The sequence below is a fragment of the Hylobates moloch genome, unplaced genomic scaffold (assembly GCF_009828535.3).
Source record: "Hylobates moloch isolate HMO894 unplaced genomic scaffold, HMol_V3 SCAFFOLD_10, whole genome shotgun sequence".
Taxonomy (NCBI): Eukaryota; Metazoa; Chordata; class Mammalia; order Primates; family Hylobatidae; genus Hylobates; species Hylobates moloch.
Genome location: NW_026652285.1, coordinates 103,188,019 through 103,200,905, shown reverse-complemented (window position 1 = coordinate 103,200,905; position 12,887 = coordinate 103,188,019). Strand labels below are relative to the sequence as shown.

At 53.0% G+C, this 12,887-nt stretch overlaps 1 protein-coding gene across 3 annotated transcripts in view; it reads right to left on the bottom strand.

Annotated features, from left to right (window-relative positions):
* LAMC3 (laminin subunit gamma 3) overlaps positions 1 to 9,229 on the bottom strand; it is an 85,215-nt gene extending 75,986 nt beyond the window's left edge. For 2 of the 3 annotated variants that reach the window (XM_058445976.1, XM_058445977.1), the window contains exon 1: positions 8,816 to 9,201. In XM_058445976.1, the coding sequence (XP_058301959.1) occupies positions 8,816 to 9,188 (373 nt within the window). In that variant the 5' untranslated portion in view covers positions 9,189 to 9,201. Of the gene's footprint in view, positions 1 to 8,815 lie in introns of all 3 variants that reach the window. The other variant, XM_032165438.2, reaches the window with a different exon arrangement.
* Positions 9,230 to 12,887: the final 3,658 nt, after the last annotated feature.

The following is a 12,887-nucleotide window of genomic DNA, read 5'->3' as shown; positions in this document are numbered from 1 at the left end:
GGGAGGCTGAGGCACGAGAATCGCTTGAACGTAGGAGGCAGAGGTTGCAGTGAGCCGAGATCGTGCCACTTCACTCCAGCTTGGGCTACAGAGTGAGACTCTGACTCAAGAAAAAAAAAAAAGATCTTGGGGCCACTCCTTTTCCAGCCTTTTGGTTGCCTTTGGAAGAAACCTTTTCATCACAAAGGAGGGATTAAGCTGCTTTCTTTTATTTATTTATTTATTTACTTATTTATTTATTTATTTATTTTTTGAGATGGAGTCTTGCTCTGTCGCCCAGGCTGGAGTGCAGTGGTGTGATCTTGGCTCACTGCAGCCTCTGCCTCCCGGGTTCCAGTGGTTCTCCTGCCTCAGACTCCTGGGTAGCTGGGATTACAGGCACACACCACCACGCCCGGCTAATTTTTGTATTTTTAGTAGAGACGGGGTTTTGCCATGTTGGCCAGGCTGGTCTCGAACTCTTGACCGAAGGTGATACACCCGCCTCAGCCTCCCAAAGTGCTGGGATTACAGGTGTGAACCACCGCACCTGGCCTTTTTTTTTTTTTGATACAGAGTCTTGCTATCATCCGGGCTGCAGTGCAGTGGCCCGATCTTGGCTCACTGCAACCTCTGCCTCCGGTTCAAGTGATTCTCCTGCCTCAGCCTCCCAAGTAGCTGGGATTACAGGTGCCCAACACAACGCTTGGTTAATTTTTTTTTTTTTTTAAATAGAGAAGGGGTTTCACCATGTTGGCTAGGCTGGTCTCGAACTCCTGACCTCAAGTGATCCACCAGCCTCGGCCTTCCAAAGTGCTGGGATTACAGGCGTGAGCTACTGCACCCGGCCTCTAATTAACTCTTGTAACAAAAAGTCCCTGCCGTGTCTGTGATATTGCTGCGTCTTCTCTCACCTCCTAGTTTGGCAAGGACAGAAAAGCCGGGATGTTTCCTATCGCGTGAGGCTACTCGTTTGCATGAACTCCCAGTGACTGCCCTTTTCCGATCACGCTTCTAGCTGCCAGCTACCTTTTAAGTGGCTCCAAGCTCCCCTCCCGAGAGGTGTCTGGCTGCTAGATGTTTACCAAGGAGTCTGCGCAGGCGACCTGCAGCAGCCCGCGCACAGCATCCTTTAGCGAATACACATCTGGGCCAGCCCCCTACCTGGTTCCAAGGCCCCAAACCTCTGCTCCAAACAGGCGCAGACACCAGGCCGCCCCCAGATCCAGACCCTGTTTGCTCTGCACGCTTTCTTTTAAGGGGTTGGGAGTTACGGTGCCAAGCTGTGCTGCACCAGAACTTTGAAAAACATCTTAAAACAGAACATAGCAAGGCGGGTGCTTTAAAAAAAAAGATCGTAGCAATGTGTTTTCTCCAGTTTTTAAATTAGAACAAGCTTCATGAGAGAATATTGGGAAAATGTAGAAACACGGAAAATGGAAGAAAAGTCGCTGCAAGTCCTGAGGACAAACACGCTTGCCGGTTTGATGTCTTTCTTTTTTGCCTGCTCTTTAGGGATTTTAAAATATAAATCTGATGATTCCACATGTACCAACTTGTGTCTTTTTCTTCATTCAACATTTTGACTTAAGCGCTCCCTGTGTATTACAAACCCTTTGTCAGCTGTTGCACTGAATGGCTCCAATCACCATGTGAATTTATGTCCTACAATTTACTTAACTATTCACTTATGGTTCCAATTTTTCCCCACTATAAAGAACGCCTCGATGAATGTTTTCATGCATTAGGACCCTTCCCTTATTTGAATTCCCAGAAGTAGGATTCCTTTGCCAAAGGCCAGGAATATTCTTGTGGATCTTCAACCACGTCGCCAAGCTGCCTTCCCACAGGGCCGACATGTACTTTTCCCCAAACCTTCTTTTATTGTGGGGAAATACGCATAACATGACATTTACCATCTTAGCCATTTGCACAGCTCACATTGTTGTGCAACCTTCACCACCATCCATCTCCAGAACTCTTTCATCTTCCCATATTGAAACTCTGTCCCCATGAAACAGTCACTCTCCATTGCCCCTCCCCCAGCCCTGGCAACCAGCATTCTACCTTCTGTCTCTGTGGATTTGACTATCCCAGGGTGCCTCTCATATCAGTGGAACCCTACAGTATTTGTTCTTTTTTGACCGGCTTCTTTCCCTTGGCATAATGTCCTCAGGGTTCCTCTATACTGTGGCTGTATGAGAATCTCCTTCCTTTTCATGGCTGAGTAATATTCTACTGGATGGATGGACCACATTTGCTCTTGCTCATCATTCACCCCTTGGTAGACACTTAGGCTGCCTTGCCTTTGGCTATTGTGGAAATGCTGTTATGGGCCAGATTACAGCACCTGTAATCCTAGCACTTTGGGAGACAGAGGCGGGCAGATCACCTGAGGTCAGGAGTTCGAGACCAGTCTGGCCAACATGGTGAAACCCTGTCATTACAAAAAAATACAAAAAATTAGCCGGGTGTGGTGGCAGGAACCTATAATCCCAGCTACTTGGGAGGCTGAGGCAGGAGAATCGCTTGACCCTGGGAGGTGGAGGTTGCAGTGAGCCGAGATCGCACCATTGCCCTCCAGCCTGGGCGGCAGAGCGAGTCTCCGTCTCAAAAAAATAAAAAAGAAAAGAAAATGCTGCTATGCACACAGGGGCCCTTGCACAGCCTTTGCACACGGGGGCCCTTGCATGATATCCAGAGTGGTTGGTGTCGAGGCGGCTGCTCAAATTACCCAGTCGAGGGCTCAGGTGGAGACCGAGTCAGGGCGAGGGGTGGAGGTGGAGTCCTGGATGTCAACTATGATTCAAATAAGCGAAGCCAGGGCATGAGCTGGGGAAGGGCATGGCTGCTGGGAGGGCTTGCCTGGGGACAAGGGGCCGCAGGGAAGGGAGGTAGACCAAGCAGCTGAAGCCTGGGTAAGGGAGAGCAGGGCAGGGCAGGGCTGGGCTGGGAGGACGGCGGCGCTGCTGTGAACACCGTGGCTTAGGAGTACGGGAGGCACCTGCAAGGCTGGGGGCCCTTCATCCATGAATTCCTCACTCCCTTGCTCTCAGCGAGGAAACACAGTGCAATCTTGCAACCCTGGGGTTCACAGCCCAGCCCCACCAATTCCTGGCTCTGTGGCCTTGGGCAAAATACCTGAACTCCCTCAGGTTCACTGGGTAAGTGACTGCAATGTAGCGCCTCGGTTTCCCCATTTGCAAAATAGGCATAACAGTAACAGGGCTAAATGAGCAAATGCCTTAGAAGCACTTGGAACAGTCCCAGGCATGAAGCATTTGTTCAACTACATTTTTCTTTTTTCTGAGACAGGGTCTCACTCTGTTGCCCAGACTGCAGTGCAGTGGTGTGATCACTGCAGCCTCGAACTCCCAGGCTCCAGCGATCCTCCCACCTCAGCCTTCCAAGTAGCTGGGACTACAGGCACTTGTCCCCACGCCCGGCTAATTTTTTCATTTCTGTTTGTATTTTTGTAAAGACAGGGTCTCACTTTGTTGCCCAGGCTGACTCTGAACTTCTGGTTAAAGTGATCTTCCCGTCTCTACCTCCCAAAGTGCTGGGATTACAGGTGTGAGCCTCACCCAGCCTCAATGAAATTTGAGCTGCTCTTCCATTCATTCGCCTGACCAACCTTTACCCAGCACCCTGTGCAGTGGGCAAATGCAGGCTGGGCACTGGGGCACAGATGTGAAAACAGGCATTCCCTCTGGCAGCTCAGAGATAGGGGTGGACATAAACAAACCGAGCCCTCACGCAGTGTAATCCAGACTCTGGTGGAAGGAGGATTAGGGACTGCAAGGATGCAAGGACAGGCCCTCTGCCCAAACTCTGGCAGCTCAGAGATAGGGGTGGACACAAACAAACCGAGCCCTCACGCAGTGTAATCCAGACTCTGGTGGAAGGAGGATTAGGGGCTGCAAGGATGCAAGGACAGGCCCTCTGCCCAACCTTGGAGGGGTGAGGGGCTTTCCAGAGGAGGCACCTCTAAGCTGAGTGGGGCAGACAGACATCCCCAGGGCTCAGCACAGGGGTCGGCAGACATGCAATGGTTTTGTGGATGAACAAGACGTGAGTTAGGCTGAAGGTGGGAGGAGAAGTGCACTGGGCCGAAGCCACAGCCCACGTAAGGCGCTGGAGGAGACAGAGTGCCTCGGCCCAGCCAAGGCCTTGCTGAAGGGCAGTGTGGGAAGTGGACAGGGATGATGCAGAGGCCATGGGAGGCTGCTTACACCATCCTGCGCTTTGCGACTTCCTAGCCCTGCATCTCCTGGATTAGTCCTGGGAGGCCCAGAGAGAAAGAGGTGGCCAAGGCCAGCTGGGCCCAGGGGCCCGGAGGGCAGTTCTGTGGGTGGATGGAGGCTAACCAGCCGCTGCCTTGACCCCCTGCCCTGCTCGGGGCCCAGCGTTCCAGCCAGAACCCCCAGGGAGCAGGAGGAAGGGCTTGGCCCCCAGCACTGGCCCAGGCCAAGGCAAATGCAGCCGCCCACTCGACAGGAAGACAGAGCGGAGCCAAGGCTCAGGAGACCCAGCTGGCTCCAGGATCCCTCAGGGGCCACAGGGTCCCCCTCATGTCCAGCCCCCTGGGACCCAGCTCCTCGCTGTGGCTGGCCAGACCCCAGCGTCTTCTCGGTGTCTGCACTCAGGCCATCCAGGCCCGGCGGGTCGAAGAACACACAGAGCTGCCTCTGCCTCCTGGAGCTGTCCCCTCGGCCTGGAACATCCTTTTTGGTCAGCTCCTACCATCCTTCAGGTCTCAGCGAGACCCTTCCTGACCCTAGAGATGAGGCTCGTGCGCCCCAGTGCATGTTCTCAGAGCACACATCCTCGTTCTCAGCACTGCTCAGTACAGGCTGCCTCCTGGTGGGCCCCGAGCCCCCCAGAACAGGGGCTGCACATGGCCCTGTTCACAGCTGCATCCTGTGGCCAGTGAGCCAAGGCTGGGTGACCACCAAGCAAACGGCTAAATGAAAGCAAGAAGAAATCAGCTCCACGCAGGGGCATCGGGACCTGCGGGGGAGGGAGGGGAGAACTCATCCGCTTGGGACTCAGGTCTTTTTGTGGTTCCAGGAGATTCTCAGCGATCCAAGTGCAGCCCACCGACAGCCACAGCCCACAGTGTTCCTCCCAGGACCGAGGCTTGAAGCACGTGGACCAGCCTAGCCCGGACCCTCTTCATTCCCAAGCGCAGCAGTTAGGGGGAGGGTCCTGGGGGCCACTATTTATTGAGTTGTGCGACCCTAAGCAACTGATCTCACCCTCAGCGCCTCAGTTTTGCTGTCTGTAAAAGAACAAAGCATGCCGGTTTGGGATGCCGCCTGGGCGAGTCCTTGGCACATGGTGACAGCCCTGGAATGGTCTGTACCCCTGTCACCGTCCACTCCCCCCACACCCCACTGACTCCCAGGCCCCAGCCCAGTGGCCTCGCTGGGCCTTGGTGGCGGGCTGGGGCTGCCAGACCCCACTGCTGCCTTTCATCCCAGACAGGAAGGCTCAGCTCAGAGACGACGGGAGGATCTGGAACAGATGTCCAGGAGCCACGGGGGGCTGGGAATGCGGCGACCTCCATCTCCTTCCCTGCCCCTCACCCCATTCCCTCTAGGAGACCCTGGGCCAGAGCTGGCCGCCCACTCTCCCCTCCCATGAGCCTTCAAGGAGAGGGAGTAGTGGGGGGACAGAGCCAGCAGAGGTGGCCTAAGGACCAGGAGGAGAGGTCGTCAGACGGCCTCCACAGGGGACACCGACAATCCCAGGCCTCTCCTTCCCCCGCTATTATGCAAGCTATGGCTTAGCCTGGAGCAAACCGAAGTCATAGGAAACCAAAAAGAGGCCAAATCTGGGGCTGCGCTGGGCCCCTAGCACCCCTTGTGTGTAAACAGAGACCAGCGTCAGGATGTCTTTGAGGAGGCAGGGTGGCCGGGACGAGCATTTCTCAATCCCTACAGGGGAGCCCACCCGCAGGGGAGCCTCAGCCCTGAGCTGTCTCAGCAGCCACGCTGGTCACACACAAGGACGGCCATGGCTCCGACCCGGGCTCATGAACCCGAACAGCTGCTCAGGAGGTGGCGACTCTTATCCTTACGGTACAGGTGAGGAAACTGAGGCTGAGAGAGGGGACTCCGCTTGCCCAGTGAGTGGCTCTGCTGGGCCTAAGTCCAAAGCCCCCTTTCGTGATTTCTACCCTATTCTGCCTCCCAGAGCAGGCAAAAGAGAATGCTGAGCTGGCTCCAGAGCACAAGACAGAGGAGGTGACCCTGTCACTCACACTTGTGGACTCTCTCCTATATACCTGGTTTTCGGCGACAAAACAGGAAGAATGTTCACCGGGATAAGACACAGCAGGGAGTGAGTGAGTGTGTGTGTGTGTGTGTGTGTGTGTGTCCTCGCTCTCTACATTCACAGTGTGCAGGCTCTCAGTTTCCTTGCTTTTGGAAGTATCAGAACCACTCTGCTTCTAAGGTTCTAGGCAGAGTTCAACAAGGGTGCACAGATCAGCACAGGGCCTGGCACACAGTAGATGCTCAGTAAACAGGAACTACCTCAAATCCAAAAACTTGGCCATTTCTCCCAACTTCCTCCCACCTTGTTTGTGCCTGGGCTGAGCTCTTTCCTTGGCCCCTGGGTTCCCAGGACACATGTGATACCCTTTGCCATGGAGCACTGTGTCTCCCCCGCAACTCCCCACTCTGTCCCAGATTCCTTCCCCTGTGGCCTTGGGGTCCTGCCAGCTCCATGCAGACAGCTCCCCCAGCCTCCCCCCTCCCCACTGGCTTCCTGTCCCCTCCCCCTTGTCCCATCCAGAAGCCCCACCTAGTGATCCAGATAGGCCGAGAGAAGGTGACGTGGCCCCAGAAGAAGGGAGTTTCTGAGGCGGCAGCCAGTACCTGCGTGCTCTGCAGAGGGGGCTCACGGTCCTCCCCCCACCCCACTCCAATGTCACTTCCCAGCCCTCCCCAGGACACTGTCACCAGGCTGAGGTGGAGCTGACTCAGTTGATGGGTGGCGGAACTCACATCAAAGAGTTTATGCTCTGACCTCTGATGTCCACGGATGTCCACGCTCAGATGCTCACGTAGCAGCTGTGTGCCTTTGGGCAAAACCATCTCTCTGAGCCTCAATTTTCTCATCTGAAACATGGGATACAGTCCCATCATCCCTAATCCAAACTCCTAGGCTCCAGATGTGTTTGGGAATTGAGAATTTTTCAGCTTTTAGAAAGACGATGCAGGCCTTATGCCATATATTGTGCTAATACCCCCAGTGGGGTCTGGGGCTGCCGGCTGTACTCAAATGAGATTTCAGTAGCAAAGCGAATGAATATTCATTCTCACTAGTATAAACATAGCTTATAAATAGCCTCAGGTCAGGTGTAGCAGCCAAAATGAGTTATAAAAATAATTTGAGTTTTCAAAGCTTTGGGAGGCTGACCTCGAAGATAAGGGAGTCTAACTAGTGATACCAGCCCCTCCTGAAAGGGCAGCGGAGGCTGCAACAGGAAAGACACTTAGCGCATACCCGGCCACAGAGGACATGGGAATCGGGCTGAACTCGGAGGGAGGAGAGAGCATTCCAGCTCCCTGCAGTGGGGGCAGGGGCTGAGAACCAGGGCTGGGTCCAGACTCCAGATTCTGATTCCTGGAGATCTAAGGGCTCCTGCACCTCGGCAAGTCATGAGCAGGACGGAGAGGCCACGCCACCGGGCGCAGCTGCCCAGCAGCACGAAGAAACTTAGTCCTCCTCCCCAGAGGGTTAAACTTTGCCTGTGCAGTGATGAACGTCACAGCTTCTATCTTCCAGAACCCACCCAAGGGACTGCAGGCAGCTTCAGGGGTCCACTGAGTACCTGAAGTTGACCAGAAGACCCGAGATCAGGAGCCCCTGCCCTAGAGGGTGACCAATTCAGTCCTTGGTGTGTCACCTCCCCAACAGTTCCGGTCTAGGATGGAAAACCATTACAGGGGATTATAACTGCAATCTAGAACCAAAGCTCAGCAAGGGACTCCCTGCCTCTCCCGCCCCACAGGGCACCCCTCAGTCTATCCTTCTGGCTATCTAGGGGTACAGGTCCTGTTTTTTTCTTCTTTTTTTCATTCTTTCTTTTTCTTAAGAGATAGGGTCTCACTCTGTAGCCCAGGCTGTAGCGCAGTGGCACTATTATAGCTCACTGCAGCCTCAACCTCCCAGTCTTAAGTGATCCTCCTGCCTCAGCCTCTTGAGTAACTGGGACCATAGGTGTGCACCACCACGCCCAGCTTTTTTTTTTTTTTTTTTGAGACGGAGTTAGCTCTGTTGCCCAGGCTGGAGTACGGTGGTGCGATCTCGGCTCACAGCAACCTCCGCCTCCCGGGTTCAAGTGATTCTCCTGCCCCAGCCTCCTGAGTAGCTGGAACTACAGGCACGTACCACCACGCCCGGCTAATTTTTCTATTTTTAGTAGAGACGGGTTTTCACCATGTTGGCCAGGCTGGTCTCGAACTCCTGACCTCAGGTGATCCGCCCGCCTCGGCCTCCCAAAGTGCTGGGATTACAGACGTGAGCCACAGCGCCTGGCCTATTTTTCTTTATTTTTTGTAAAGATGGGATCTCACTACGTGGCCCAGGCTGGTCTCGAACTCCTGACCTCAGGTGATCCGCCCGCCTCGGCCTCCCAAAGGGCTGGGATTTCAGGAGTGAGCCACCGCACCCAGCCTAATTCCTATTTCTGAGCGCCCCCATCCAACACCATATCTGGGTCCTGCAGCCCAACCTGGGCGCACAGTAGCTCAGGCCTCAGCCTCAGACCCCCAGTAGAGTGGGGACAGGGGGTGCTGTGGCGGTGCCCCCAGCCCGCGCTTACCCAGGCGGAGGGTGATGTTGACCGAGGTGGGGTACTGCACGCCGAAGGCCATGGACGGGCTCTGCCACCAGGTGCTCTCGTCCTGGCTGTGGAAGTCGGTGAGGTAGGAGGCGTTGTGGTGGCGCTGGGGGTCGGCGGCGTCGCAGCGCTGGCACTGAGCCCCCGCGCCCGCGGCGCCCACGTGGGGACAGAAGTCCTCGGGCGGGCTGCCGCACGTGTGCGAGGCCTGGGCGAGCCGGCCAAACGCCGCGTTCTCGAACACCGGCAGGCAGCGCTGCGGGCGCCCAGCGCCGTCATAGCACGCGCCCATCCCCGCGCCGGCCGCCCGCGGTGCCAGCAGCGCCAGCCCCAGCAGGAGCGCAGCCGCCGCCATGGTCAAGGGCACCGACGCCGCGCGCTCTGCTGGCCCCGCTCGGCTCGGGTGGGCGCGGACCGCGCGCTGGCCGCCAGGACCCGCCTTCCCCGGCGGGGCGGGGAGGCTGGAGGGAGGGGCGGGCCGCGGCGGCCCCACCCCACTAAAAATACCAGGGACCGCGCCATCCCCGCGCGCCCACTCCCACCTGCTGGACGTGCCCGGCAGTGCGCGGCTCGGGAGTCCGCCCCAGAGGGGACCCGGGCCTCTTTGAGCCTCAGTTTCCTCGTCTGTGGAGTGGGGTCAGTAAAGATGCAGGCTCATTCTCGCCATTGGGAGGCTTCAGTGGCTGCTCATTAAATAGTAACTGCTCACCAGTGCCTTGGAGTCCTGAGATAAAAGGGGACACGAGGATCTCTACCTGATCGCTACCGTTTGCGCATCTCCTCCTAGCAATAAAGTGTGCCCTGGACAGGGTTGTGAGATGGCTCCGCACAGCTCCTGTCGCCCTTAACCCTGAAAAGCACTCCTGCTGCCGGCTGCGCTCTGTCCCCACAGCAAAGAGATTCTAACCTGATATTTGTGACAAGGGTACCTGGTCTTATCACAAATGTCACCTCAGAGAGGGCTTCCTTGTCTTCTGCCCCAACTCCCATAAATGCCCCCTTTACTTCCCATTCATTAACATTAGCAAGTCGAGGGAGAGAAGTCATTAGATAAAATTTAGCAGCCAGGCCGTGCGCGGTGGCTCACGCCTGTAATCCTAGCACTTTGGGAGGTGGAGGTGGGAGGATAACTTGAGGCCAGGAGTTCGAGACCAACCTGGGCAAAATTGTGAGACCCTATCTCTACAAAAAAATACAAAAATTAGCCCGGCGTCATGGCACAAGCCTGTAGTCCCAGCTACCTGGGAGGCTGAGGTGGAAGGATCCCTTGAGCCCGGGAGGTTAGGCTGCAGTGGGCTGTGATCGTGCCATTGCACTCCAGCCTGGCCAACAGAGTTAGACCCTGTCTCGGGAAAAAAAAAAAAAAAAAAAAGGCAGCCATTCCCAGATGAACTCTAAGGAAAATAGAAATAAATTTCCTGGCCTGGCGCGGTGGCTCACGCCTATAATCCCAGCACTTCGGGAGGCTGAGGCAGGCGGATCACCTGAGGTTAGGAGTTCGAGACCAGCCTGGGCAATATGGTGAAACCCCGTCTCTACTAAAAATACAAAAATTAGCCAGGCATTGTGGCACACCTGTAATCCCAGCTACTTGGAAGGCTGAGGCACAAGAATCACTTGAAACCAAGAGGCAGAGGTTGCAGTGAGCTGAGGTCACGCAAATGCACTCCAGCCTATGCAATAGAGCAAGACCCTGTTTTAAAAAACAAAAACAAAAACAAAACAAACAAACAAAAAACTGATGCCAGCAATAATGTAGGAAATGGTAGAACACCTAATAATAAATCTGGTATGAAATGTGCAAGATATAAATGAACCAAATTATAAAACGCTACTGAGAGACAGAAAACTTGAAGAGACCAGCATCTATATTCACGGATTTCCAACTGTTTAAATATACAAATTCTCCCCAAGTTAAAATACCAATTTAATGTAATTCCAAATTGTTTTTTTGATGGTGTTATGGAAGCTTCTTCGTTAAAGTTTTCTCTTATGGTCAAGAACATGATTGCAGCAGACTCTTGGTGGTCCACGCAGCTACCCTGAGCTGGGCCGTGCACCCATCCAAAGCAAATTCATCTATCAGGCACAGGAAACATGGTGGCCCACAGGAATTCTAGGAACCCACAAAAACTGTTCTAATATATTTAAAGTCAGAAGAAAAAAATGAACTTTTAGGCTGAAGAACATGTTTTAACATATGATATTAATATACCCATCTTTAGATCAATGTAGTTGTTAAATATAATTTTTAAAAATGTTAGTGCCAGGCACGGTGTCTCATACTTGTAATCCCAGCATATTGGGAGGCTGAGGCGGCTAGATCGCTGGAGCTCAGGAGTTTGAGGCCAGGCTGGGCAACATGGTGGGACCTCGTCTCTACTAAAAATACAAAAAATTACCCCGGCACGGTAGCACACGCCTATGGTCCCAGCTGCTTGGGAGGCTGAGGTGGGACAATTGCCTGAGCCCAGGGGGCGAAGGTTGCAGTGAGTCAAGATCACGCCACTGCACTCCAGCCTGGGTGACAGAGGGAGGCCCTTTCTCAAAAAAAAAAAAAAAAATTATAATTGTGGTAAAATACATATAACATATTTATAAAATTTACTATCTTAACCACTTTTAAGTTACAATTAAATAATATTAAGCACATTCACATTGTTGTGCAACCATCACCACCATCCATCTCCAGACCTTTTTTTTTTTTTTTTTTGAGATGGAGTCTTGCTCTGTCACCTAGGCTAGAGTGCAGTGGTGCCATCTTGGCTCACTGCAACCTCTGCCTCCCAGGTTCAAGCAATTCTCCTGCCTCAGCCTCCCTAGTAGCTGGGATTACAGGCGCCTGCCACCATGCCCAGCTAATTTTTTTATTTTAGAGACGGGGTTTCACTATGTTGGCCAGGCTGGTCTTGAACTCCTGACCTCAAGTGATCCTCCTGCCTCAGCCTCGCAAAGTGCTGAGATTACAGACGCGAGCCACTGCCCACGGCCTCCAGAACTTTTTATCTTGCAAAACTGAAACTCTATCCCCTTAAACAATAACTCTCTATAACTTTCTCCCCTCAGTAAAATAGAATTTTTAATATTTTTTAATAAATAAAGGAGCCCGCTAAGGCAAAACTGCCCAGGGTCCAGGAAAGTCATAAAGTGTCCATGATAATGTTAGAAATGCTTGTTCCTTGGTGCCATAAAGAAATACCACTTGAACATAAATTTAATTTCTTCAGCAAGGCTATTTTTACTTTGTACAGAAAGGGTACACTCGCCAGCAGTTTTGCCACTAGAGTACACTGAACAAAGGAGACAGGGTCATTTATAACCTGACACGTCTACTTTACTGCTGTGTCCAGTTTCCCCTGGCTGGAACGGGACTTCACATTCTGTATCTGTCCTGATTGGCTAGCAACTTAGAACTTTTTAAAAGAGGCAAAGGTGGAGGAGAACAAAGGAAGGAGGAAGTAATTTGTGGAGTGCTGAGAAAGGTAAAAACACCTTCAAATAAGGAAGAGGAATAGGTTATGACCTAATGCCTGCTTGGACCAGTATAAGCATATGCCAGGGCAAATATTTAGGCTAAATTGTGGGAGCTAAGAACATAAAGTACATTGATTTCTTTATTACGGCTAGCAGATATTTAAGAATGTTAGCACAGGTTTTTGAATAAATTTTGCTTCTAAGAGAAATTACCATTTTTTCTTAATTAGATGGAGAGGAAAGTCTCTTTGAAGAGGAACTTCTACTTTACTTTTTACAATAACACCCGGCTGGTATCACTAGAGCTAGGTGAAGTATTGGTAGTTCGCAGCATGCAGTAACAGTACAAGCAATAAGACTTTTAGCTACAGTGAACTTGACCAAGGTACAGGTGGAAGGAGACGTTAGGCAACAGGGGTACCTTAATGGCGCTGGTTCCGGGTTCTTCTCCCCTCCTTGACTGGGCACTATCTGAACCCGCCAAAGGAGGGCCAATCAGAAAGAAGCATCTCTCGCCTTCCCTTGGGCCCGCCCCACGTAGGCCCAAGGGATATAAAACCTAGCACACCAGCAGCTCTCT